Source organism: Nothoprocta perdicaria, unplaced genomic scaffold, assembly GCF_003342845.1.
Source record: "Nothoprocta perdicaria isolate Ctin4 unplaced genomic scaffold, notPer1 scaffold_2, whole genome shotgun sequence".
Taxonomy (NCBI): Eukaryota; Metazoa; Chordata; class Aves; order Tinamiformes; family Tinamidae; genus Nothoprocta; species Nothoprocta perdicaria.
In genome coordinates, this window is record NW_020455204.1 from 7316142 (window position 1) to 7343105 (window position 26964).

At 59.8% G+C, this 26964-nt stretch overlaps 1 protein-coding gene across 2 annotated transcripts in view; it reads left to right on the plus strand.

Annotated features, from left to right (window-relative positions):
• The window catches only part of NCOR2 (nuclear receptor corepressor 2), a 128971-nt gene that overhangs the window by 53510 nt on the left and 48497 nt on the right, over window positions 1-26964 (plus strand). Inside the window, exons 9-16 of one of the 2 annotated variants that reach the window (XM_026037608.1) lie at window positions 2900-3087; window positions 4263-4356; window positions 5901-6079; window positions 9420-9474; window positions 11378-11476; window positions 19050-19174; window positions 19978-20150; window positions 22044-22106. In XM_026037608.1, the coding sequence (XP_025893393.1) occupies window positions 2900-3087; window positions 4263-4356; window positions 5901-6079; window positions 9420-9474; window positions 11378-11476; window positions 19050-19174; window positions 19978-20150; window positions 22044-22106 (976 nt within the window). The remainder of the gene's footprint in view (window positions 1-2899; window positions 3088-4262; window positions 4357-5900; window positions 6080-9419; window positions 9475-11377; window positions 11477-19049; window positions 19175-19977; window positions 20151-22043; window positions 22107-26964) is intronic. The other variant, XM_026037607.1, reaches the window with a different exon arrangement.

A 26964-nucleotide genomic window follows, 5' to 3' on the forward strand; every position in this document is an offset into this window, starting at 1 on the left:
AAAGTCGTCTCTCATGCAAAATAGGTAGATTTCTGCCAGCCGGTTTATTCAGTGTCCTTGAAAGGGGATTTTGCAGTTTAGGGAAGCATTTTGCCTATTCTACAAAATAGGCAACATACGGTTGCTGAATTTGCAAAGTGAATGCATTTGCTGATTCTGTTTGCAAAATGGGTTCGCTTAGCTGTTTTTCTGTGCCTGTTCAGTAGCAGGCACTATTTTTAGCAGGGCCCGTCCCCACGCCAGCGTTTCCTCCGTCTTCCTTTGCTTTCTGGTGCCTCTCCGGGGTCGGCTGGGAGCCGGGCAGAGCCGATCCTGGACCCTGGAGCAACCCGGGGACTCCGCAGGGCCCTCAAAGCCTCGGAGGCTCCGCGGCCCCATCCCTTCTCCCGGGAGGAAAGGGCTCCCGACACAGCATCTGTGCTGGCGCGGAGCTGCCATTCGCGTTATCTATTGCCTCCTGCCTGGGACGTGGGGTTCCTCCTGGCGGATTTCGGGGTGTTTTGGTTTTGTCCTCCTTGTTGGCTTCTGTCTTGCGGCATTTCCCCAGCTCCCGATGCATCCCGCGCACCCACGGCAGGCAGCAAAGCCTGCGGCTCCTGGTGTGCACGCAGGGTGCCTGTCTGCATGGACTGGAGGGCTGGAAGTGCCCAGGGTGCCCCRAAAGCTGCCTCGAGTCGCTCGCCCGCTCCCAGGCCGTGTCCCGCCATCCCTCTGCTCCCCTTGGTGCCACATCCGCGATAGCTCCGTTGACGATGCGCCAGGACCGGAGCGGTGCCGGTGGCTGCGGTGCCGGCAGCGGGTTGTGCTCTGGCTGTGTGACACAACTAACCCCGTTCCTTAAGGGCGGCCCGGCGGTGGGAAGAGGGGTGTTTCCATCAGCTCCGCGGGTTTTGCCACAGCCCCTTTTCTTTCCTCCTCTCTGGTTACTGAGCACGAGCACGGCTGGGCCATCCTGCAGCTCCCGCTTCCCCCGTTATAGGAAGGTGGCAGCGAGAGATGAGTGGATTTCTTGGAAATCCGGGTTCACCCGGTTCTGCGGCGGTGACTAAGGCGCTCGCCGCCACCGCCGAGCAGCCYGGCCTCGAAACCGGCCCGGCAGCTCAGAACGGTAGCGCGGGCGCGCGGCRACCTGGGGTTTGCCATTGATTATTTTGCAAAGCGACATCTGCTTTCACTTCCTAATTTGGGGCCTGGAAGGCATTTGCTTCGCTCAGAGTGAAACCTCAAAATCCCCGCTGGTTGCCCAGCTGCTTTCGCACGCAGCCGACAGTTCGACGGTGTCACCGAGGGTGTCGYGTGGCTGTCACCGGCACCAGGGTGCTCTGGGCCAAGGGTGTTGTGGCCATCGTGTTCCCCTGCAGCGGGTGTCCCGGCCAGGCAGCTTCCAGGTGTGGATTTCACCTTTCCAGGGTTTTCTGCTAGAGCAGGGGGTGGCAGGAGGAAGGAGCAGCTCAGACTTGAGGCCACCTTCACGTGTCCCTTCCTGAGGACGCACGTGGCCTTCCAAGAGGGAAGAGCAAAAATGACTCATCGGGCACTAAAGATGGGGAAGATGGAGCAGCTTTCRCTGGACTCTCTTGACCTGGAGAGCAGCCCGAGGTGCAGCCCAGGCTCAGAGGGTCCCGCGTTGGGCCGGGGCTGCCAAGGCAGCGGCTAGGAAGGGGATCCGACGGTCCTGGGAGGCCAAGAGGAAGCCGAAGACACCGAGTCACAGGCAGGGAGTCGCTCACCCTCCTTCCAAGACCTGGCGCAAGGGGAGATGGCGGGGCAGCCAGGATGGGACGAGGCTCCGTGTGTTGGCAGCGAGAGCCCCGGCATGCTGGAAACACCGRGCACGAGGATCCTTGCTGGCATTTCCCATAGGAATATGCAGCAGAATTGCTGGGCCCGTGGGGCTTCGTGGGCGACGTGATCTGAGCCCAGCAGAGCCGAGCGGGCGGCGTCACCGTCGCTCCTCACGGAGCCTCAGGAAGCTCCGAGTGCCGCGGAGGGACCGGGCATTAGAGCTGCTCAAGGAAAACCAGCTGCCGTCCTGAGAGTGCCGCTGCCCCTCCGAGTCTGAAAATAAAGCAGCGGTTCAGGGGCTTCCTTCGTGCCGTGCCAAGAACAGCAAAAGGAGCAGCCCGTGGCCCTGCCAACACTGCCCATTTCTTCCTTCCTCTGCGGCGCCTTTCCCTGCCCATCCAGAGGCATGAAGGGCTGCCAGGGCCGGGCACGAGCCGGGCCCTGCTCCTGCGGCCCATCCCCAGCAACGGGGTCCCTCAGGGTCCTTCTTTCCCTGATTTCCCCTGCCRGCTTSTCCTTCCCAAGGCTGACTTTAGCACAGATCACTTGCAGCGGCGATTTCTTTTCTATTCATTTCTTCAGCTGCTGCTTTCCTGGGCAGGCCATAGTGCCGTGCCCAGGGAGGCGTTTCCTGCAGCGTCCTCACCCTTCCACCTGGCTTCTGTTTGCAGTTCAATTTGGGGYGTCACCTCCTGCACCCCAGAGCCCCCAGCTTCAGGTGCCCCATTGCAGCTGGCAGCCCCAGTGCAGGAGCCACCAAGGCTGGGGGCTTTGGGGAGTCCTGGGCAGGCGGCATCAGAGGGTCCAGTTGGCTCAAACCRCTTGGTTTGAAATGTTTGGGTACAATGATAATGTGGAACCCACCACGTTAGCTCTGATAATGGTGGTGATGGGCAGGGCACACGCTGCATCCTAGCAGTGATATTATTAGTAATAATTAGTAATTGGGAGAGCTGAAGTGTGAGCCGTGAGGATGCTTGGGCAGCCAGKACGAAGGAGGCAAAGCCCCCGGGGCCAAAGTCCTTGTTTTTCCAGAGAAGTTGGGCCTGGGATGCAAAGGGAGACCTGATGAAGACCTCCCTCCTGAGGGGCCTTTCTCCCTTTGTCCCCGCAGGAACAGAAGTTTTGCCAGCGCTAYGACCAGCTGATGGAAGCCTGGGAAAAGAAAGTGGAGCGCATCGAAAATAACCCGCGGCGCCGYGCCAAAGAGAGCAAAGTGCGGGAATACTATGAGAAGCAATTCCCGGAGATCCGGAAGCAGCGGGAACTGCAAGAGCGCATGCAGAGGTTAGAGGAGAAGCGGTAGGAAGGGGCTGAGCCTTTCTCTTTTCTTCGTTGTTGCTGTGGGGTCTGGTTGYGGGGGGAATGGCCTGGGGTGGCTGGCATTGTGCAGGACCCATCGCTCCCCTTCTCTTGGAAAAACCATGTCAGGGTCTCATCACAGGAGCCAGCGAGTGAACAACCTGCTGCCCTTTCCTCAGGGTGGCTCAGCAGAGCTGAGGAAAGGAGGAAAAATATCAGGAATGTGGCTGCCCATCTCCTCCCTGCAGTTAGTTTGCTGCCGGCCACATCAGAGCTCAGGGGCAGGTCCCTCCTTCTGGCCACAAAGGTCACTCCTGCTGGCAGGTCCCATCACCTGGGACCTGTACGGGCCTAATTAGCCACTGATTAAGTGCAAATAAAGATGTAGGAGACTCGCAGATGGATTGGGTCCTGGCCGTGACTTAGAAGATGCTCACGCTTCGATCGGAGCACGGGCAAGGGGGAAACACCTGCAAAGGTTGTGGGAGTGACTGCCCAAGAGGTGAGACACCTGATATGTGCAGAACCCAAACCTGGTGTCCTCCATCCATTCCTTGTGCCCTCCACACAGCTGGTGGAGCCTCACAAGCCCCTAATTTGCAATTTTATCTGTTCCATCTTAAAGAGACGGGGAGAGATGGTTAAACTTCTCTGCATTGAATGTGGTTAATACGACTGTTGTGGTGGGTTAATGTGGGGTGACGTTGCAGGGGGATAGATGTTCATGGGTGGCTGTGATTTAAATGSCCCGCGGCGTTTGCAAAGCAGACACGATGGCCCAGCGCTAGTTGCTGCGTGCCAAAGGTGACGTGTTTGTTCCCTTGCCGCCGCRGGATGAGGGGAACACGCAAGAACGTGGTGGAGAACGGGGTGGGATGTGAAATGTCCTGCTGCTTGACTAGTCCGGGATATGACGGTTAGCATGGATCAGGGAGCTGGGTGGGATCTCTCCAAGGGAGACACTTGGCCTCTAGGGTCAGGTTTCTCCCTTAGAGGTTACAACCCCTGCAGGTTGTGACCTGGGGGTGGTGGTGTCCAGGTGGGATGAGGGCAATGGGAAGTGGGGCGGTGTGGAATGGCTGTGGGGCTGTCGCCGTCCCGGAGGGCAGTGGGGGATCGTGGTGCGTTGCGCCGGCCGCCGCGGCAGCGCTGAGGGTTTCCCTGCCCTTTCCCAGCAGGGTAGGACAGAGGGGCAGCGGCCTCTCCATGTCGGCCGCCCGCAGCGAGCACGAGGTGTCGGAAATCATCGACGGGCTCTCGGAACAAGAGGTGAGGCCGGGTTCCGTGTTCTCCTCCTCTTCTTCACCTCTCRTATGCCAGGAAGCCAGCAGAGCAGCAACAGGCCCCACAGTAGAACCTCCCCATAGCAAATCCCACAAACTCCAGGCTCCGGTGATGCTGGAGAGGCTGCCACATGCGCCTAATGGCCTCCCGGGACAGGATCCAAAGTGAGGTGCTCTTTTAATAACCACCAGCATCTTCCTGCTCGAGCAGAGCTGTGTGGCGGCTCTGCAGCAGTGACAGGCAAAGTGCCCCCCGGTGCTGGTGGCCGCCAGGTAGGATTTCACGGCATTCACATGCCCTTTGGGGCCATGGAATCCCAGCTCGCTGCCAGCCCTGGGCAGTGAGTGCCCMACGAGCAGCGCGCTGCTGTCACTTGTTGCTGCGAGTGCAAGCGGAGGCAGCCGGCGCTCGGGCTGCCYGGCAAAGGGGTTTTTCTGTTTCGTTTTGTTTTGAATGGGCCGTGCAGCTTGACACGAGGGAATCCTATGGAATGAATGGTTTGTCGGCGAGCCAGTTGGCCCTCGTCTTCCGGGAGTGCTCCATTCATCTTCAAACATCCCCGTGACCTTGGCTTCGCTTGGATCTGGTTTCACAAGGGTTGCACTCGCTTGGCACCGCCRGCGCTGCAGGGAGCGGAGCGCGCGGGAGGGAGCAGCCGGAGCCGCCGCTCCTTCCGCTGCCGGCRGGGCTCTGCCGACGCCAAGGGAAGGCAACAGCACAGGGATGCGGGGCTTGGAAGCGGGGGGACATTTCACAGCATCGTAGAGGGCATTTTGTCATTGTCCCGACCTCCTACTCCGTGTGGGCTGTTAAATCCCACCCGAGAGTCTTGTGCCAGGCCAGGGGTGCCCCTCGGCTGCCCTGGGAGGAGGCACCGGCATCATGGACTGCTGGAGCAGCAAGGGGAACGTCACAGAGCTCTGCCCTGGGTTGATACTTCCATTGACTGGTATGTGGAAGCAAGTGGTTTTGCCACCTCTCAGCTGTTTTGTTTTACCCAGGTTTTACGATGTGCAGTAGCTGAGGCTCTTGAAACTCAAGCGAAGGAGAAAAGAGAGCGCGGATGCTGCTAGGAACTACCCCGCAGCGGTGTTAGGTTTCCTGCAGARCAGCAGTGAGACAGCCTCCCTCCCGGGCACCCTCAGGGAGGCCTTGCAGGGCTGACCCGCTCACCCGGCAGCGGGCACGGGCCTGAGCCGCAGCCGTGGGTGCCCCTGGGTCTCGGGGCTAGGCAGGTTTTGCCCTCCTTGTGCCACTGCCACTCGTCTCTYGTCGTGGCCAGCAGCCGACTTCCTTAGAACAGGCCTTTTTTCACGGTATCTTAAAAGCCCTTTATTTCAAAATGAAAGATTAATTGTTTCCTGGCTGACGGCGATAGCCTCTTTCTGCGTTTAATTTACAGCTACTCCGGCAATAAAGCTGTCTGGTGCCTGCTTTTAAATTCTCCCGTTCCTCCGCCCGTCCTTTCCCCTGGAACATCTGTCCCCTCCYGCGGTGCTGACCCACTGTTCTCTCTGCTTTCCCCAAAGAACCTGGAGAAGCAGATGCGCCAGCTCGCCGTGATCCCTCCCATGCTCTACGATGCTGACCAGCAGCGCATCAAATTCATCAACATGAACGGCCTCATGGATGACCCTATGAAGGTCTACAAGGACCGGCAGGTGATGAACATGTGGAGCGAGCAGGAGAAGGAGACCTTCCGGGAAAAGTGAGTGCACAATTCCCAGCTCCACTGCCACGAACCTCTCCGTTTATTTCGCCTTTGAGAATTGCAGGATGGGGCTGTTACCGAGGTCCCAGCCCCGAGCTGGGAGATGGCTGGAGAGCAACAACCCCAAGGCTTGTTGTGCACCAGGATGCTGCTGTCCCTGGGACAGGCAGCTCATTGGAAGGGGAGAGCAGAGCTGTGACCCAGACACAGTCGCTCTGCTTGCCCAGGTCCCGAGTGATGGACCTGGACAGAAAGCTCAGGCCTTTTTGCGTGGTTACCCCACGGGCCCTGTGGCAGGATGTCAAATGCACATTCACCAGAGCGCTCCTTCTCGCCCCTACTTCTGTATTTTACACTTTGGCTGTTTTGAAAATGAAAGYGGGGTTGTAATGTTAAGAAATCAAGAGCAAGTGTACCCAAGTGCAAGAAAAAACCTTTAAGGACAGAAAAATCTTTGTCCTTCGTGATGAATACCCAGATGGTTAGCAGTCTGGCTCTGCCCTGAATCCTCCCCTCCCTCCATGTGGGAGAAAAGTAATAATTTTTCTGCTTCCACTTGACCTATCATGAGCCAGTTTAAGGATAAACCCAGTGCAACTCAGYGTTCTACTCGCTGCTGTTTATTTTGGATTTACGCGTCCTTTGGGCCCTGTGTGTCTAGGKCATTCTGGGGGTTATCGGCATCAAACCAGCCCTTCAGACGCCGCCAGGCTGCATTCGCAGCTGCCTCTCGCTCTGCCTTTCCCTCAGCTCCCATCCTGCTGCCTCCAGGATTTGCCACCAGCTGCTGTTTCCATGGCTGCATTCCCACAGCAGACACGTGCGAACGCTGTCTGCGCTGTTTGCGCCTGTTTGCAAGCAGTGCTTGAAAACAGCTTTGCTCTAATGACTGAGATCGATTTGAGAATTTCCCTGCCTTCCCTGGGTAGGAATCTGCTGTCAGCCGAGCGTGGGGCTCGGGGACAGGCTCACCCGTATCTCGTGCCCGTGGGCACGCACTTGGTGCCCGCGCTGAGCTTTGTGCTCTTTCATTTTTAATGTGCTGCGAGCTGAACGGGCACACGCCAGGCTGRGGATCACGTAGGCCTGTAAAAACAGGGCGGGAGCTCGGCTGGCAGCAGCAGCAGCTCTGCTCGCTTGCCGGGACGGACGCGGCCGCCGCGGGGCAYGGGTGGTTTAGCCCGGGCAGCGTCATCCCACCACCGCCACCGTCTTGGTCCATGGATCCACCATGGATTAGGAGCAGGCTGGCAGCCAGCGCCGAGAGGAAAGCCGGGATCAAGAGGCTTACGGGGCTCGGGTTCCCTCTTGGATCGACTCTCAGCCGCACATCATAGACAGAGCCAGGAGCCAAGGTGCCCAGAGGAAACGGGAGGGGAAGAGGCGCCTTCACCTCGGGGTTCTCGGGTAAAGCAGAGGCTAGGCTGGATGCTTTGCATTATTGCTAGGTGTGGTTGCAAAGCCGCAGGTTGGGACAGAGCTGTGATCACAGGGTTACAGTGGTGGTCATTAGGTGTGTAATTTAGATGAGCATCTGCACCACACCGAGGTAGGAACAGTCACCGTTGCCCTCCRGGTAAGTCATGAAGCACCTCTGCCCTCACCTGCTGGCAAAGCCTCCTGCTTGCAGCTGAAATAAGCCCTTGCCAAGAAGACAGCAAAAAGGAGCAAGACAAGCAAGCCACCTCTTAAGGCTTTTGTAGAGGAGAACCCTCCATGCTAATTAGGCTTCAGATGTGATACTCGAGTCGGCAAGGCTTGCACACGGCTGACGCAAAGGCTAATTACTCAGTCTTTAATGGAGGGGCCATGCCTGGCTAATGGGGCTGGAAGAGCCCACACCCAGCTCTTGCATCCTGCTCTGCGTGGTGCTTTCTGTGTCACCGCCGTGGGTGATGCGCAGCTCAGGGCATCAACCGAGCAGGATCTCGAGGTTCTCACCAAATGCATTTTAAGTGGACGTCCCTGTTGAGGAGCCACAGGGAAGGCCCTCCAGAATCCCCAAACCCAGCGGCTCCGCTCAACCCTAAGAGCCGGCACTCTTGGAGAAACGGCCTCCTGGTGCAGGGCCAACAAGCTCCAGGTCTGAACCCGTCTGAGCCGTCAGAACTTGGTCATGGGAGAGGTTACGCTTTGACTCACGTCTGGACAGAGTTTTGTGTCCCTTTGCTGCACTCACACCCTCAGTACTGCCAGGTTGGCTGTAGTTTGCCATTAAAGAAGCAGGTGGGATTGTGGTAGCCCTTCATCCCACTGGGACACTGGGGCCCTGTGGAAACACATCCTGGCCTGTGACAATTGCAGGGTTGTCCCCTGCGCTGCCCCGCGTCACTGGAGACCCAGCCAGGGCCCCAATGAGCCCCGACAGCTCCTCTCTGAGCTGCGATCCCGGTCGTTCGGGCACCTCAGCTGCTTTTYATCCCCTTTAGCATTTGTGGCTGCTTCTTTCTTTCACTTATTGTTTAGTCACGTATCTCAGGGTGTTTCCCTTGGGTGTCTGTGTTACATCTGGGTAGTTGTGTCCTCCCAAACACTCCATGGAAGAAAGGCCGCAGCTGCGTAGGGGACAGAGCTGCAGGAGTTCCTATCCCCACTGCCATCCCCTGCGTCAGTGCTGGCCATGGGGACCCAGAGCCCCTGCCAGCCCAGGACTCCTGCAGTGCCACAAGGAACAGAGGGGACCCTGGCGTCCAGGAGGCCGTAGTTGGGCCTGGGACAACTCACTGAGCCCACCCCTCTCTGCTGGGGCTCGAGGCGCTCGGCTGGCCTTTGGGTGACAGCAAATCCCCCTCTTGTCTCGCCCTGCTGTCGTGCTCGGCAGTGACTTGTGCCACTGGCTTCCCAGGCACTGATTGTGATTCCTCTGGGAAAGCAGCTTTTATTACCCGGCCAGTTGTCTTTTCCTTTGCCAAACCTTTCTTTTTTTTTTTTTTTTTTTATTTTTTTATTTTTTTTTATTTTTTTTTTTATTTTTCCCAGTGCGTTTGGCATTGGCATTCCTGAGGCTCAGTGGGATATCCAGCCTCCTGTGCATTGGGATGGGCTGCCAGGGCTGCGGCGGCGGTGCTGACCGTGGGATGGAGCGGGGTGATGGAGGGAGCTGTTGGGAGCTGCTGGCCCCTCCTGCCCTCTCCCACCCAGCCCATCAGCCGAACCCTGCGGGTCTAAATTTAAAGCTCCGTTTGTCCTGGGAAGCAGAGCAGCAGACAGGCGTTTTCCCAAACCCGCAAGTCCCTGGAGGAGGCGGCCGCCCCGCAGCCAGCGCCCCGGCAGGCGGCCCCGCTGCGGCGCGGAGCTCCCTCCGGCCACGCTCACCCTCTCTGTCCTTCTCCCGCAGGTTCATGCAGCACCCCAAGAACTTCGGCCTCATCGCGTCCTTCCTGGACAGGAAGGTAAGGCTGGAGGCGAGCTCGCCTCTCCCTTGTCCCGTGGCCTCTCTCCTGCACCTCCRGAATCCCAGGAAGTATGGGAGCATCCAGCAGCCCCCAGCACCCAGGGGAGGTGGTAGCAGGGTGCCCAGGGCCGTGCCCAGACACATGCCCACTGCTCCCAGAGCCGTGGGGGCTCTGCAGGGAGCTCGGCACCCCGGGAGGAGCATGGGCATCCAGCGCCGTGCGTGGGCTCCGTGCCCGGGGAAGCTGCTTCCGCCTGTCAGGCTGCTGCACGTGGAGCTGCCGGGATCCAGGAAGCTGCTTCCACCCGCTGTGCACGGATCTGCTTCCACCCGCCTGCAGAGCAGCTCCCCCAGTGCAACGCAGGGGCGAATCCCAGTTAGGCCAAAGTGGCATGTCGGTGCCATGGGGACAGACACACAGACAGCCCTGCTGAATATCCTGAAAGCAAAATTGGATGCTGGTTTTTAGGACTGGTTCATTAACAGAAGGACTTGAACTTACCCGCCCATTTTCGGCAGCCTTTCCTTCTTTGCTGCCRATTGAGCTGATGGGAGAAAGGTGGGAGGTGAGACCTGCAGGAGCAGGGAGTCTTTGGTCTTGTCCTCATCCAGGCCAGGGAACTTCCACAGGACAGGCCATGTGGGTGAACGGACTGGACCTGGAAGCCTGGAGAGCTGGATCTTCAGGGAGAAATGCTTGGGAGCTGCTGTTCCRTGGTTCTTGGAAGTTGATTGTAGCCTTTGCCCACCCCTTGCAGCACTTTGCCRTCGTAGCACAGTGCATTTCCCAGGAGAAACRGGCTTCCTTCRGAGGAAAAAGGGATTTMTTTGAATCTTACAGCAGGGTTGGAAGGAGGGATGGAGGTCTGGGGCGCTCCAAGCTTTTGCCTGGGGATGGGTAGACACGTAGCCAGCCTGAATGTGGGGACACTGATCTGAGCAGCTTTTGGCTCCTGAASCTTCAGCAGCAGCTGGGCTGCAGTGTCTGTTCAGTCTGGGAGAACCCCCTTTGCTTTGAGGGCCTGGTGGCCTCCAGAGGTCCCTTCCAGCCTAAATTAYGCTCTGATTCTGCCAGACCCCTCAGGAAGCTCGTTTGTGAGAGCTGAACTTCCTTGTCCGGAGCAGCAGGCAGCCAGCAAGGCAGGAGGGATCTAGCGGAGCGCGCTGTAAGACACCAGGCTGTTCTCAGCCTTTTCCCACTAGTTAAAGCCGAAAGTGGTGGGACTTGGATGATGCTCACAATCCACCCTGTGTTCCAAGCTGTAAAATGTCTTCTAATTTTATTTGTACTCGTTTGCAAATCAGGCTGTAATTATGATACAGAATACATCCATTATCCTGTTGGAGAGAGATGCAAAGTATGGCTCGATGTAATGAATTAATAGATTTTTAAATTGCATTATAAAAAAAAATAGTGATCTTAGCCCTTGGAACAGATGACTGTAAGTTTTTCTGTTTGTGTGTATGTGTGTATAATCAGGGCTAGATTGGAAAGCAATCCAATTAACGCTTTAAAAGTCACAATCTGGTTTGCAAGTGGTCCTACTCTTTACAGAGGAGCAGCCCGAGCACCTGCTGATCCCCTGAGCAGGATCCCTGCCCCTTCTTTCTCTCTATGTATGGGCTCGTGACGGAGCCCATAYGTGGAAGGGTGGCCTGAGAGCAGCGCTCGGCCGCCCACAGAGCCACACTTCACATACAAAATCACAGAATCACAGAGTGGTTGAGGTTGGAAGGGACCTCTAGACATCACCTAGTCCAACCCCCTGCTCCAGCATGGGGCACCTGGTTGCGTTTTGCCGCAGATCTCCTGAAGCTGTGGGAGATGTGACAATCCTGGGGTAAATATTGCTGCTAATGGTGCAAAGTGCCTCTTCCCTAACTCGCCTGTGTMCTTGCAGACGGTGGCAGACTGTGTCTTGTACTACTACCTGACCAAGAAGAATGAGAACTACAAGAACCTCGTAAGGAGGAACTACCGGCGGCGCGGGAAGGGCCAGGTAAGAGATGGAGGAGCAGTGGAAGTGTTGCCTCTCCTGCTGACCAGGGAGCAGCAGGAATTTAGACCCGCGGCTTCTGAGCAGCTGTTTTTGGCTGTGCATCCCAAATGCTTCCTCCCTTTCCCTTCCAAATGGAGATCTTGGTTGCAGTGGGGCTGGTGAGTTTGCTCTGTATCGCAGCTCAGGACGTGCCGTTTCCCAGCAGTTGATACGTGCCCGTTATCATCCTAAAGTAGCTGTAAAAGCAAAAAGCCACAATGCTTGAAAGTGGGAGCGTAGTGAGTGTGGAAAGCTGGGTTGTCTGTCTGTGTTGGCCAGCAGAAGGCTGGAGAGGTACCGAGAAGACCTCAGACAACACGAGGTGCCTGSGGGTAGGTGACTGAATCGCCCCTTGCTGTTGGGTGACCTGAATATGAAGTTGTTACCAGGCCAGTGCTGTTGCTGGGATCACTCAAGGTGCCCAGGGAGGTCCGAGCTCCACGTGATGCTTAAGACGAGAGGAAGGTGCTGCTGGTGAGTCCCCAGTTGGATGAACTGAGCARCTATTCACTCGTTGAGGAGAGTGAGATGACTGCAAAGGGAGTATCTCCCCAGATAACGAGGGGACAGGAATGGAAAAACTGGCCTGTCCCGTAGCACCGCTGACATAAGCAGTTCCTCATGCTCCATGGCCATAAAAAGCAGCACTTGGGTCTAGAGCCTGATTGGAAGGGAGATAGGTAGCCTTGCTCCAATTCGATTTCTGCAGCATTAAGACATGAGAATAGCTAGCACATGACGAATGTCATGGACGGGGCCCAATTTTCCCTTCTTTTTTTCAGAGACATGAGAGATGGATAAAATCCTATTAGATTATCCAGTCCCTCTCCCAGCAAACACAGGGTGGTTCCCTCCAGTACATTTTTATAGTGTTTACCATGGTCTGTTTTGTTAGATCACAGCAACTAGAACATGAGGCCACATTTGTTTCTTGTTAGCAGTGGAGACATTCAGCACAGCTAAATGTGGTTTTGACGTTAAGTTGAATGAGTAACAAGTGTGGCTGGAGGGAGAGGGGCACTTGGCTGTCCTGCTCTGCACCTAGCTGCTTCTTTGGTGCTACCTCCATGGCTGCATCCTCTGCTGCCTCCTGCATGGACCATAATAAATGCCGGGAGAGCTTTTCCACACAGGGATGGTGGTATCTGTAAATCAACGCGATGCAAGGACTGCCAGGCTCCCAGGTGGGTGGATTCTACCTTTGATGGAGCGCAGCCGGGACACTGTTGATTTTGGAAGGCTGGATCCCTGATTCTGGAGCGGGGTAGGACACGAGAGCTCCCATGGACAGGATAGGTGTCTTGCACACCCCTGGGGACCCGGGCCACCACGTGCGCATTCGGTGCTGCCCCACTGAGGTCCCCATGGACCACACAGCCAGCCACGCTCACCCCTGGAATGGAGGTTTGGGCTGGAACAAGACAGTGCCCRAGGCTCCCCAAGCCCTCACAACAGGGCAGGCTGCGTGGGTGCCATTTCGGAGCATCTCTCCACGCTGCCCTGGCCCTTCCTGCTGGGATGGGATAAGCAGTTAAATTCCACGAGTGTGGCTGGATTCGGAGGAGGGCAGGATACAGGTTGTGTCTGGCGCCGCTTCCTCGCTCCTGTTCCCATGGAGAGGCTGGTGGTCTGATTTGCTTTTGGAGGCTGCAGGCAKTAGCGAGAAGAGAGGTGGAGATAATCACAAGTAGAACTAGCGCTGCTGTGGTGTCAAGATGATCATCGTGGCCTACTTATTAAAAGTACATTAAAAAATAAGCATCCCGTTGCTCCTTGGCTGACGGTCCCCTGGCAAAGGATATTCCTCATAAAGCTGCTACTTACTGCTAGAACCCTCCTGCCAAGAGCGGGGACTGCACATGCTGCTGCTTCCCGTTTGCCATGAAAGCGAGTGGCCCCCAGATCCGTGGCGCGGGCTGGTGTCTGCGACGTGGGTGAGCAGGAGCACCCGGTGCCGCATCGGGCGCAGCAGCACCCTGGGGCAGTTTCACCCTGGAAGCGGGGAGAAACGACACAAAAAAATCTCGGCTTCCAAGTGCAGAATTTCCCCCTGCAAGGGGAGAAACTGGAGTGGTGGTGGAGCAGTCCTGGGCAATATTCAGTGTGTGTTAATGGGCGTGGATTTGCATGAGGGCTGCGTGTCCTGTTGCGGGCGCTGCTGGGGGGTCTGCAGGCGCATCCCTTGCCCCGCGGGTGGTGCCACGGACCTGGCCTGGTCCCTTGCACAGGGACAAGGGCTGCAGCCATGTGGGATGGGAGCAGCTCCCTTTCTATGAGCTTATCCCGTGCAGAGTGGGGGGTTGGATACCGGAATGAATTCCCGTCGCCTCTGGGTTCCCGGAATGAATTCCCGTTGCCTTCCTGGCTCCATGGGCTGCCCAAGCGCCCGTTTTATGAACAGCCCATTTAGTTTTTCCATGGAAGCTCCATGCGGACAGGGATTGATCCGTGGCTCCCATGCGTCTCCCACCCAGGATACCCCCAGGTGAAAGGACAGGGGCTGTCCTGGCTCCGCAGCCTCTGAGGGCTGCAGCTCGCTGGAAACGTACGTTGCGCCCGTGCGGCAGCTGGGATGAATATTGAGCTTTTATTCCTGGGAAATACTCAAATTTCATCACCCCAGGGACCATTTCCTTGTTAAGGGCAAAGGGCCCAATGTGTTTTTCCTAAAGAAAGAAGCGATATTTGTCGCACGTGCCTTTGCAGGACAGAGTGACGCGTGTTCGGGGGTGTCCTCTGGGTGTCCTCACGGCCACCAATGGGGATGGAGCGGGAGCGACGTGGCCGTGTCTGGGAAGGGGGTGGAGGGCGCAGGTCGAGGGGGTCTCTGAGCGAGCACTCCACCGAGCCTGCACTCACGTGAGTAGCCGTGGCCACTACTGAGGAGGGAGCTTGGGAAGGTGGCTGGGATGTCACAGCTGCCAGCGGCGGCAGTGGAGCATCCTCTGGAGATGCCTTCTTTGGTCTGGAGTCGCCATCCGAGCTGGACCGGGAGCCGAGGGGAAGTGGGAAGGCAGCTCAGAGCCTTCCGAGCTCGGCTGGAAATCCCTGCGGAARCCGGTTGCTTCGGGATGCCGGGGCCTCCTTGCCCCCGATGCCCGTGTGCCGCATGGGGAGGGCTGTGGAGCCCGGCAGTGTTTAATTGTGGTAGAGCAACGCGCCGGGAAGGGAAAACCCACATTCCCTACCCGGGATGGAGCGGGGCTCGTCACGCTGTGCTCTTCCCTCTGGACATTTTCCCTTCATGAGCAGTCAAGTCGCTTTGTTAAAAAAAAAAAAGAAAATACTCAGCAGCGACCCAGAAAAGAAACATTTCCCGTTATGGCAAAGCCCTCGATGGCTTAAGGAGGGAGTGGATGAGCAGGGTCCTGTGAAGAACCGCTCCGAAACGCTGCTGCGCTTCAGCGAGATGAGCGAGCGCCCGCGCGGCGCCCGCCTCCTGCTGAAGCCCCCGGGAAGGGATGGCTCCCGCTTGGAGTGCTGCTTCCAATGGGGCAAGTGGAGCCTCGCTCCATACCCCCGTCCTCGCCCAAATCCCGGCCCTCTGTTTCGGATTCTCTCCTGCAGCGCGGGAGCTGGTGATGGGATTGGGGCGCCCCGTCACCCGCTGCTCTTCTGCGGGTGCCTTGTTTGTGTTGGTGGTTTCTGTGCAGCGAGGYGGGTGCTGCGTGGCCGGCGGGGCACGAGGGGCTGCAGCCTTCAGGCTGTCCYGTTGCGAGGCAGCCTCGTCATCCGTGTCCTCCTGGGAGCCGCATCCAGCGCGTGGGACTGCCGGCTCCGTGGGGAGCTGGTGCTGCTGCGTGTAGTGGCCGCGTGGTGCCGAGTCCTGGTGGGAAATACGGCCTCGTTGTGGCGTGGATGGGTTCCTTGGCCCGGGAAACACCTGTGGTCTGGAGGTGTCCGTGGGAGGAGCGAGGGCTGGCACCTGCTCTTGGAGGGGCACGCGGGGCTCCCGCTGCTCTGTGGCATCCACCGGGAACCCGGCTCCACGTGCTCTGCCGTACGGATARAAGTAAGAATGTGGGAGAGAGAGGGCCAGGATGGCCGGACAGGGCCTGGAACAAGAACAGCCGGGGAAGAGGAGGAGGAGGGGAAGAGGAGGAGGAGAGGAGGAAGATGCTTTGGCCCTCGTGTTGGAGGAGGAGGAAGAGGAGGGTGTAGGAGGATGCCCCGGCTCAGCTGCGCGGGGACGGGCTCTCACTGCTCAGCACCAACCCGGCTGCAGCTGCCATGGGCCCACGGACACTCCTGGCAAGGGGACCCAGCCCAGGGGGGCCTCCAGAGCCGGGTTTAGCTCTGGGGTTTGGGCCGATGCAGCACGGGTCGGGGGAGCAGCGAGGGCGGTGGCGCGGGCGCTTCGCCGCGAGGGGTGCGGGTCCATGCGCGGCGCTGGCCCCACGAAGGCCGGCAAGCAGCCTCTGCGGAGGCCGGCGCCTTTGGAAAACAGCTCGCGACGCGCCCCAGGTTAAGCTTGGCATCCTCGGAGATTAATCACGCCGGCTGCAGCCGGCACCGAGAGCCCCGGTGACGAGCGCCGTGGTTTATAGACGATGATTCATCGCCTCGACTTAGAGCGACCACGCTCTTCCAGCAGATTGCAAAATCAGAAGAGGAATGCTGTGGTTAGTTTACGGCTTAACTATGCAAATCGTCAGGAAGCCTCCGGAGCCGGAGAATGTGAGGCGCAGCGAGGCCGGGCGGCGGGGCTGCGCGCTGGGGCCGCGGGCCGCCCATGGGGCCGGCGGGGACCAGCCGCTCGCGCGACGCCCAAGTAAGTGTCACGGGGGCGGCTGGGGGCCGCAGCGGCCGGGAGGGCCACGCGGGGCCCCTCTCGCCTCCACTCTGGTCGCCGGGGAGGGAGAAGGCGGCCGCGGCGCGGCGGCCGCGGAGGAAGTAAACAGAGCGAGTGGGAGGAGCTGCACCTCTTCCTCGCTGGGGTTTTCTTACCAGCCAGCCCCACGGCCTGTGGTTGGGGCGAGCGGCTGCTGGGAGCGGGGGGAGCTGGGATCGCTGTGCTGAGTTGGTCGGTTCTCAGTGGGGCAAAGACTTGGGTGCCCGGCACCCATCTCAGAGCCGGTGTCCCCCGGGAGCCTCCCCCGCGGCCGCAAGCGCCCCATGGAGGAGCCGCGCGGCAGGCCGCGCTCCGCGGTGGAGCCGGGCGCACGGGCGCCTGCTCGCTGGCCCCGGCCAAGGGGTACGGGCTCCTCCGATCGGGCGCGCGCTGCTCTGCTCATCTCCATCCCGCCCCGAGCCACTGGGAATTTAGGACAAAGGTGAGCAGCTGTTTGCAATTAGGGAGCAGCTGGTGCCGGAGCGCGGCGGGCGCCCTGGGGCGGCAGCGGGGAGGCCACGCACTGCCCCGCGGCTCGCACGGCACCGGCCTCACCATGCRCTCTGGGGCACACAGCCTCCGCGGGTCTGTCGCCCGACCCTCTCCGCCTGGCCTCCCACGGGCATCGTGCCCGGCGCTGGTGGGGCCCGGGCCGGCCGGCAGGTCCGGCTTGCCCCGGTGACGAGCACGGAGCCGACCCACCTGCCGGGCCGCCTCCGAGCAGGGCGGCCGGCCCCAGGAGGAAGCGGCGGCCGCTCATCGGGGAAGCATTTCCTGGCCCGGCGCTGCGGCCCGGCCCCTGAATCATCGGGCGTTGGGCCGCAGCCAGGGCTAAGAATAGACTCCCCGCGCGCATCCGATGCCCCGGGGTGATCTCCGTGCACCCAGTGCTGCAGTGGGATGCACGGGTCAAAGCACCCGATGCCGCTCAGTGTCCGGCTCTGCTCCGAGCTCCCAGTGTGTTGTCGTGGACTGGTCCGACCAGCTGCCTGGGCATCTCGTTCCCTTCATTTAGACCCTGGGAACGTGTCCCCCGCTTCCTCAGAGCGCCCTTGGTTGCCCAGTGGTGGCAAAACCTGTGGTGTCCGTGCTCAGCCAGGTATTCGAGTGGTCCTGCCGCCTCTAGCCTGGCCCCCTCCCTTCCTGGCTCTTCCCAGAGCTGCTTCCCAAAGGCCGTGCTCAGGCAAGAGCTCCCAGTGCTCCCGGTGCAGCCGAGCCGTGGCACAGACTGTCCCCGAGGTGCGCTCCAAGCCAGGGCTCCCTGGCCGCCTTCGCAGGTCTCCGTCGGCTCCACGGAGACATTTGCAGGTCTCCATTGAGGTGCTCTGCTTGGCACAGCCAGGGCCTCTCCCTTGTCACAGCCACCTGGGATGACGGCGCTGCCCAGCTCGTGTCCTCTGGACCATGTTGGGGGGCACCCTGCTCTGCCCGGCCTGCTCTTCCCGCCCCACGGAAGCAGCTCCCTGCGCCCGGCACCCCGCTCCAGCAGCCAGGGCAAACACTAGAGGGCATCCTTGGATCAAAATGCTCCTCTCCGGGCTGCTTGCTCACATTTGGGCCTTGCTGCCGCTCGCTCCGGGGCAAAGCTCTTGCCCCTGGTTTGGTAGCTGGGAGACCAGAGAGGCCCTGGCTGCATCRTGTAGGAGACCTGGTCCAGGGCTGCCACCTCTGGCATCGTCAGCGCTTCCCCCTTTCCTCAGTCCCTTGCTCAGCATGGCAGGGGATGGTGCTGTTTGCATGCATCCCTGGGGATTTGCTCTCAGCGAGCTCTTTTTTGGGCCTAGAGTATCGAATCCAGGGTGGCCATTTGCTGCCGGCCTGGCCGGGGGAGCAGGGCTATCTCCAGGGCTATCTCCAGGGCTATCTCCAGGGCTATCTCCAGGGCTATCTCCAGGGCTATCTCCAGGGCTATCTCCAGGGCTATCTCCAGGGCTATCTCCAGGGCTATCTCCGTGTCCTCAGGGCTGATCCGCAGTGCGGGACGCGGGTCCTGCCGAGTGCAGCTGCCCCTTCATAGCCGGACGAGGACAGGGGATTTCAGCCAAGCGCCGCGACGGGGTTTTCAGGGCTCGTATCAAACGCAGGTCTCGTTCAAACGCATGCGAGCCCCTTGTGAGAGCTCTGCACTGCTCAGGCAAACCTGGGGGGATCTGCTCAGAGCCCCGCGTTAGCCAAGAGCAGGGTGGTTTAATAAATAGTTTCCGTCCCTAATTTCAACTTCTCGCTGAAATCCCTCTCGCTTGCAGCCCCGCAGCGGGAAGGGAGGTCAGGGAAGCCAGCCCTCCTCCCCAGCATCCTTCTTCCTGCAGCTGTTGAAACAAAATCCAGAAATAATGTCATAGCCGCGTCCCTCCCTGGAGCAACGCGGCGCGTGGGGTGCGCGGCGGCCTCGGCCACCTCGAGCTCCCAGATGGGGTGGGATGGGAAGCCTGGTATCCACTGTCCTGCGCCGCAATCCGGAGGCCGTTAACTTTCCCCTGGGCTGCTGCTGGGGTCTGCCACTTGGCTCGGCCCTTTGTGGGGTCCCAACGATGTCCCCAATGGCCTCATGCGCTCGTGTCGCGAGCGGTGCTTTTCCTGCAGCACTGCTCAGCCCCAGSGTTGCCCGGCCGCGGGTGTTTAGCTTGGCCCAGGCACTGGCCACTCTCTGTGTTGACACTGTGCTTATTTTTCTTTTTTTTTTTTACGTCCCTTGTTTTGCAGCAGCAGCAGCAAATGCCCCGTAGCAGCCAAGAGGAGAAGGATGAAAAAGAGAAGGAAAAGGAGAAGGAAGGAGAGAAGGAGGAAGATAAACAGGATGCCGAAAACGACAAGGAAGAACTGGCCAAGTAAGCGGATCCCCCCGCGGGTGCCCCTTCCCGGGAGCAGCRTCCCGGGGCCACGCGCCCCCCGCAGCCGCCGAGCCCGGCACCGGGCTCCCCGCACCGCCCGCCGCTGCCCTCCTCCCACGCAGAGAGCCACCTCTCCTGCTTATTTCCCTCCCCTACCGCTCCCACACCTGGAAAACYGCTCTCTGATGTGTTTTTATTTGAAAAAAAAAATAATAAAACCTGCAAAGCCCTTCTGGTCGCGGGGCTTGTTTTGCTGTTGCAAGAGGTTGGCGGGGAAGCGGCGAGCGCAGCCGAGCGTGGCGCTTCACCTCCCGCGTTGCCCATGTCAATGTGAGAGCTTCCAGATCAAGGGATTCACCCGGTTTTATAGCGGCGCCCGCCTCGCCGCCTGACACCAGCATAACTGAGCGGGGAGCGCCGGTGCTGCGCCGGGGAGAGCTTGGCACGCGGGCTGCTCCCTATCTGTGATGGGCTTAATGCTCGGTTTAAAAGAACATCTGGCTTCATTATATCTAGGCTGYGAAGACATTTACCAGCAGGTCCCTTTCAGGAAGATAAATGAGGAGGAGGCAGCGATGAATTTGAATGGCCTGATATTCAACCTGTCTCCATCAGGTCTGCRGCGTCTGCAGAAAACGAGCTCTGCCACCCAGGCCCCCCCAGCCCGCTGCGTGTGCAATAAAAAGCACAGATCCACTGCCCCCAAAGCCCGGCCACGAAACCCAAGCACAAGCAGAGAGCACACCCCAAAAACCAGGGCAGTTTCCCCCCRGTCATTCCCTCCCTCTCTGTCTTTGCAGGGACAAGAACGACGACACGTCCGGCGAGGACAACGACGAGAAGGAAACGGTCACCTCCAAGGGCCGCAAAACGGCCAACAGCCAGGGCCGGCGCAAGGGCCGCATCACGCGCTCCATGGCCAACGAGGCCAACAACGAGGAGGCGGCGGCGCCGCAGCAGAGCGCGGAGCTGGGTGCGTAGGGGCGCGCTCGGGGACCGCGTCGCGCTCTGCTCCCTGCCCCGTCTCGCAGCCAGGGCTCTCACTCACACCACTGCTTGTAGCTGCCTTTGGACACTCTTCACATATTTGCCTTAGAGAAGCAAATGCATCAAGGAATTTAGCCAGTTTTCCTCTATTTCCCCCTGTACCGAGGACAAAATTATTAGCGTGGTACCGAAGGCAAGTACAAATGGAAGCAGGGYGACTCCTCTCGCTTCCCTTCTCTGCAATTTCTTGCTTTTTCTGTTCCATTTGCCATAAATCACACCGAGGTGTTTTGCCTCTCCGCTCCTCTGCTGACAACTGGCTGGAGCTTTGATTGCGAGCGCTCCGCTTCGTACAAACGATATAAATAGTTCCGGGCTCCGCAGAGCCCTGATCTTCATCTCCAGCTTGTTAGGCAGTGCTGCGTAGAAGCAGCCGATAATGCCAGAAACTTAGATTGCATTATTTATTTTTTTATCCCACGATCTTAGGGACCTTGATAAACTTCAGCATGCGCAAGGAGGAAAGGCTTTTGACAGTGTTAAATTGGGAAGAGGAAATGGCCTGATTCCAGTGACATATCTAAGCAATTGGTTACACTTTATGTCTCTCCAATAGTGCTTTAATTTAGGTTGGCTAAGAAAGTTATTGCATTTTAAATACCAATTGAACATTAAAAAACAGCACAAAACCATATTGTGGTTTAACTGCAGCATGCTGGAACTCCCAGGAGGCATCTGTTACATAACTGCACAACCTCAGTAAATATCATTAATCAAACCAAATAGGCCATTTCTTTGACGTTCCTTTACCATGCAATAACAGTATCTTGAGGCTGAATTAAGGGCCTGGTATCGGGACACCTCGCTCCAAGCAAATCCCTGCCAGATCCCCGAGCCTGCCCCGGCTGGGGGAGCTCCCGGGGTATCGATTTCCCGGAGCTAGCCGAGCAGTCGCGTGTTGGCAGCATTCCCAGGGGACCGTGTTTTTGCTGGAGGAAGTGACCTGCACTGACTTACAAGAGGTGACACCTGCGGTTCTGCTCAGCCGCCTGTGAAGGAGATTCCTTCTCTGGCTGCCGAGTACCTAGCGGGTCGCTGTGTCCTTCTTCGGTATCTCCGCCCTTTTGAAAGCAGCTTGGAAGATGCTTCCTTCTTGCCTCATCCATATCCTTTACCCTAACCTATCGGCCTGTTTTCCATTTTAAAAGGACACTGTCAAAACATCTCTCATCACTGTTGAAATAATGGTTTGCCTGTTGTTTAGAGTAATAACCCGTTGGCAGTGCGGACCGGAAATCTGCTTCCTTACTGAGTTGTTTTTTGCCGCTGACTCACGGCCTGGTTTGTTATTGTAGGGTTTGCTCCGAGTGCCAGGCTGCCAGCAGGGCACTCGCACGGGGCCCCAGGGTCCCCAGCGCGATAGGTGCTGGCGCCCGTGTCCTGCTGTGCCACCCAGAGGAGCCCAGGGCTCTGCGAGCAGCCCCGTTGCTTGGGCACCCTGCTCGGCTCCCGCATCGGCCAGGACTGGAATGTCCAAGCGCCCAGTGCTGGCAAAGCTGAAGCCCTTTGGTGGCCCATGGAAGCCTTAGCATTGAGGAGACTCTGACTCTTACAGCAGCGTGGTCCCACCTGGCGTCTGTCCCCTCCAAAGTGTCGGCTCCTGAGTCGGTACCTGCAGTGCACGGGCAGGGTGCAGGGCCCTGATCTGGCCTGAAATACCCTGCTGCCTTCGGGGCACCTGGCTGCGCTGCCAAACCCAAAGAAACCAAAGGCTGAGGGGTTGTTGGGGCGTGAAAACACCGCGAGTCCTTGCTAGAAGAGACGGGGCCGGGGTGTCTGTCCCTCCGCGCTGACCTCTCCTCCCTTCTCTCCCTCCCAGCCTCTCTGGAGATGAACGAAAGCTCCCGCTGGACAGAAGAAGAAATGGAGACGGCTAAAAAAGGTGAGCTGCTTGTTCGCTTCTGCGTCGACCTCCGCCGGAYCCAGCTGGGGACGGTGGCATCGGAGCGGGGGAGATGGTGCAGCTGGGGGCTGGATCCTGCCATGCAGCCCAGTTGTCCCCAGGAAGCTCCACTGGGAGGTCCAGGGGAGGCGGGAATGGCGTGAAGCTCAGTCAGCCTCTCCTGGCCCCAGGAGTTGTGCTGGCACCAGGAATGTTGTCTGAACTCCTGGGTGCTGTGAGCAGCATAGATGTTGTCTGAGCTCACAGGTACTGTGAGCACCATAGATGTTGTCTGGGCTTGTAGATCCTGTGGGCAGCACAGATGCTGTGTGAGCTCCTGGGCACTGTGAGCACCACGGATGTTGTCTGGGCTCTTACGTGCCGTGGACACCACGGATGCTGTGTGAGTTGCTGGGTTCTATGGCACCAGAGATGCTGTGTGAGCTCCTGAGTGCTGTGGGCACCACGGATGTTCTCTGGGCTCCTGGGTGCTGTGGGCACCAGAGATGCTGTGTGAGCTCCTGGATTCTGTGGGCACCACAGATGCTGCAGAGCCCACGCTGTGGAGGAGCTCACGGGGCAGGAAATGGCGCAGCCGCCCACGCTGCTCATGCRGCTCGTGGTGAGCGCAGCCCGGCGCGGACCCTGCAGAGCCCGTGGGAGCCGCGCGGCACCGGGTGGCAGCCCCTTCCTGGGTGCCCTGCAGAGAGCCCCGCGCAGGGCTCCTGCGCCTCCGTGTCCCGGCGCGGGCTCGCRAGGGCTGCGCGGCCGCTTCACATCCCGGAGCTGATTCAGAGCCGCTGCCGGGGCCGTGTCTGAGAAGTGCTGAGTGTAGCACAGCCCTCCCTGCCACTTCCCCCCGCTCGCCGCCGCCGGTGCCAGCGCTTTTACGGCTTTGAGGGGTTTTTTTCCCCCCAAAGTCACGTCCTGTTGCTGCGCTGCCGAGTTCCCATCCGCAGCCCGTGCCTGCTGCTCGGCGCGCTGCCTGTTCGCGAGGTCTGCTGAGGACTGTAAAGGAGAAATTAAAATGGAAATGAGCGCGTTTGGGGATGGCAACTGCGAACAGGCGAGTTAGCGGCTTGGGCTCTGTTTGGAAAATGCACCTGCTGCGGGGAGGCTGATTATATGTTCTGGAGCTCTGGCTTCCCAGGTGCCGAGGGGAGTTGTGGACTTGGATTACTTTGCCTGTGAATATCCCAAAGTGTTTGGCTCGCTCTCCTCCGAGCCGTTCCAAGCCTCTTCACAGTGCGGTGCCAATCCCGCGCGTTGCCGAGCAGAGCTCTCTATAGATGCAAAACTTAATAGATAGACTTTAATCAAGCAGCCTGGCCCGCGGCCAGGTAGTGGGGCGAGCAGGTGCCGAGCAGGGCAGCGCTGTTGCAGGGAGCTTTTCCGCGCCCCGCTTTGTTGGGGAGATTGGGGCCAGAAGTGCCCGTCACCATCGGGTGCCGTGCGCCAGGTGAGCTCGAGCGTCAGCGCAGCCACCCCGTGCAGGACGGGCCGTGGGAGCACACGGGGCTCGTGCTCGCGCCGAAGGTTGCAGCCGTGCGCGGAGCTGCAGCCCCAGCGGGCAGGGAGCTTCGGCTCCACAGAGCTGCGCCATGCCAGGGATGGTTCCCAGGCCTGGGAAAGGGATATTTCTACACGAGGCTCCTGCAGAGCAGCCAAATCCCCTGGCTTGTCAGGAAGTAGCCATGTTTGGGCTTCCAGCTGGCTCCTCGTGGCATTTCCAGGGGCTGGCAGCCTTCGCTGGCGGGGATGAGCCGGGGAGCAGAGGGAGGAGGGCTGCAGAGCTCCGGATTCCCAAGCCGCTGACCACGTCCCCGGTGCCTTCGCCGCCTCCACCTGCCTCTTCCCAGGGCTGCTCCAGGCCGGCCCCGCAGCGAGCTGGGCACGGTGCCATGCGGCCCTATCACTTCCCAGCTCCTACCCATGAGGTTGTAGGAGAAAACAGGCTCTGGGGCAGTGAGATGCCTGGTGTGCAAGAGCGTTTTCAGCAYCTCCATGAGCAGAGCAGCACGGGAGGCTCTGCGCCRGGGGAGGCAGGACCGTATCTATGGRCAGAGGCAGTGAGCCCGGYGTGCCCGGGTGAGCGCTTGTGGGAGCTGCTGTGCACGGGGACAGCACTACGTGCCCGCGTGCTGCGGTGTCGCAGGGCGGCAGCGGCACCGCTGAACCCGCTGAACCCACGGGTCTGCGCGGCCTTCCTTGCTCTTTGAAGTCTAGTATCTGTTCTCGTCCTGGCGCTGGGTTTTCCCCTCCCCGAGCCCGGCGAGAGGCTTTGTGCTTTGAAAACAGGCCACGTGAAAACAGCCCCTTCTGCCTCAGCCGAGGCCCTGGCGCGCTCTGCGCCGCGGCTGCCGGTGCTGGAGCAGGGTCTGCTCCGCTCGCAGGGCTGGGGCAGCCGGTTGCCCTTCCCCGGGCCCCACACGGACACTTGCACCACTCCGGGGCTGCGCTGGACCCTACTGGTGCCCCGGGCCGCCYGGTCCCGGCGGCAGAGGTGGCATCGCTGGCTTTTGGTCATCGCAAACGGGCCCCAAAGTAGCGTTTCTGGAGGAGACTGCGACTCTTTGTGAAGCGGTGTCAGACACGAGCGCTGGTTGTGGYGCGGGCCGGGAGCGCGTGCGCCTCGCACCAAGTGCTTCGACGAGGGATTCGCATGAAGAAAGCCCTGAGTTAAGCCACGAAAACCTCTAAATAGCTCATTTTGGGTGGATGTAAAATATTTTCTTGGATGCAGAAAGTATCCTTTTGAGGGCTGATCCTCAGTCATGCCAAGAATCAGCTTAGGAAGTAAGATGCATTTCAGACTGACCTAACTCTTTGGTTTCTTTCTCCCAGTCCCATTCAGTCCATAGAACAAAAACAAAAAAGTACTCTCAATTTTTGTTTTAATGGTGATTCCTTCAGCTTAATGCCCTGCCGAACGATAGATGCTGAAGCCCACAGCCAAATCCCACTCTCTCCCAGGGTCTTTTGTGCACAGCAGTGTTTTCCTGTGGTGTCCCTTTCCGTGAGGCCATTTGGGTGCTTGAGCGGCTGCCTAAACACGGGCTGAGTTTGGTTTTGCCCCRTTGTTGGGGGCAGGTGCTGGGGGGGCTGCTGGGGGCTCCCCACGTCCTTCACGTTCCTCCCGGCCCTTGTCCCCGAAAGGAGCTGGCTCAGCTCCTGGTTTGTCCTGGCTCCTCCTGGGCTGGAGAAGCCGGTTTGCACCCAGGTCGGCCCTGTCCCCAGCTCGGGGCTTGTCCCCCACGGCATGAGGGGCCCYGTTTGCCCCCAGGCAATCCGGGATCCTTTCCTGGGCATCCCCATCTCCCRGCCTCCTTGCTGCAGGTCCAGATGCTGGATTTGGCCCCACGGTTGATGCCGCTTGGCTGCAGCGCCCGGAACCAAAGCCCGTCCCGGGGCCGTGGCTGAGCCTGGCGGGTGCCGCTGGCCGCGCTCGGGGCTCCATCGGCTCCCGGGTGCCGGGATGCAGCCCCTTGGCCAYGGCCGCTCCCGCAGCCCCCCTCGCACCCTTGTCCCTCGTGCACGTAGGAGAGCTGCTAGGATTTGCTTCGCGAGTGTCAGCGCGCGGAGCACAAAAGGCCTGTCAGGGGGAGCTGCGGGGTAATTGCTGTAATTTGCAGCCTACGTTTTAATTCTGAACATTATTTTTTCAACAATAAGGGAGGAGAAATCGCATCTGAGCCAGGTGGGGAAAGGGAGCCGGGCTGAGGCGGAGCGGTCGTGCGGCGCCAGGGCCTCTGAACGGGAAGCGCCGATTCCCGATTCCCCCGGCTCCCGCTGCCTCCTCCCAAGCGCCAGCCGGGGAGCCAGGGAGGAGGTGCTGGTGCTGGGAGGCAGCTCGAGGGCTTCCAGCTAGCGCCTGCACCAAGCGTGGGGGGTTTTGGTGCTGCTGCCTTCAGTGGGCATCAAGGAGGGTCCCTGTCCCAGCAAAGTGCCGTGGTCCCCGGTGTCCTGCGCATCCCAGGGTCCCTGGGGCTGCCACCCGCGCCAGCCACCACCGCGCTGGCCCGATGAGCTCACTTGTTGTTCCCCTCGCAGCCCCGCGCTGCTCAGCCCTGTSTGCTCCCGCTAAGGGACCCTCCATGGGCTCCCACAAAGGGACCTTCTGTGGGATCCCTCCGGCCTCTCTGGGTGCCGGGTGGAGGGGACGGCCTCGCTCCGCACTCCCCTGGCACCTTGGTGCGCTCCGCAGCCTCCTCTTCCTCCCCGCTTCCCCTCTGCAGCCTCGCTTCCCTGCTGCTCACGTCCCCGCTCCGGCTGGCACCGAGCGGGGCTGCCCGAAGGAAAAGCACCCCAGATTGCGTCCGGAGCGCAGGGAACTCTCAGCCCAGCTTTGTTTCCCTGGATCGCTCCCCCTGCCGCCGAGTCGCGGGCGGGAGCGAGGGGGCCGGGAGCGCGGGCGGGAGCGAGGGAGGGAGCGCGGGAGGCGGCGAGCGCCAAGCGGCCGCACCCCTCGTCAGCTTGGGCCGCTGCCACGTTCGTTATTAATGCTCCGTCTAGAGGTCACATTCAGCCGAAACGAGCCCCGGGTCAGCCCGAGGAAAAGCTCGGCGCGCGCGCGCTCACTGCTCCGCCACGGAGCGCCGCCGGCTGCCCTGCTCCAGCCCCGTCCTCGTTTCTCCTTCCTTTCCTTGGCACCGTCGGGCACAACCTGCCCGGGCTCCGCTAGCCGCTGAGCCGGGGGGGCCGGCAGCGGCGGGGGAAGGACGCGTCCCGCGGCGGCGCTCGCCTCCACCTCAAGCGACGCTCGCCGGGCGGCGGAGCGCGGCGATGCGGCCGGCGCGGCGGCGGAGCGGGAGGACGCGCCGCTGAGCGCCCGGCATGCGCCGCCGGCCGCCCGCGAGCT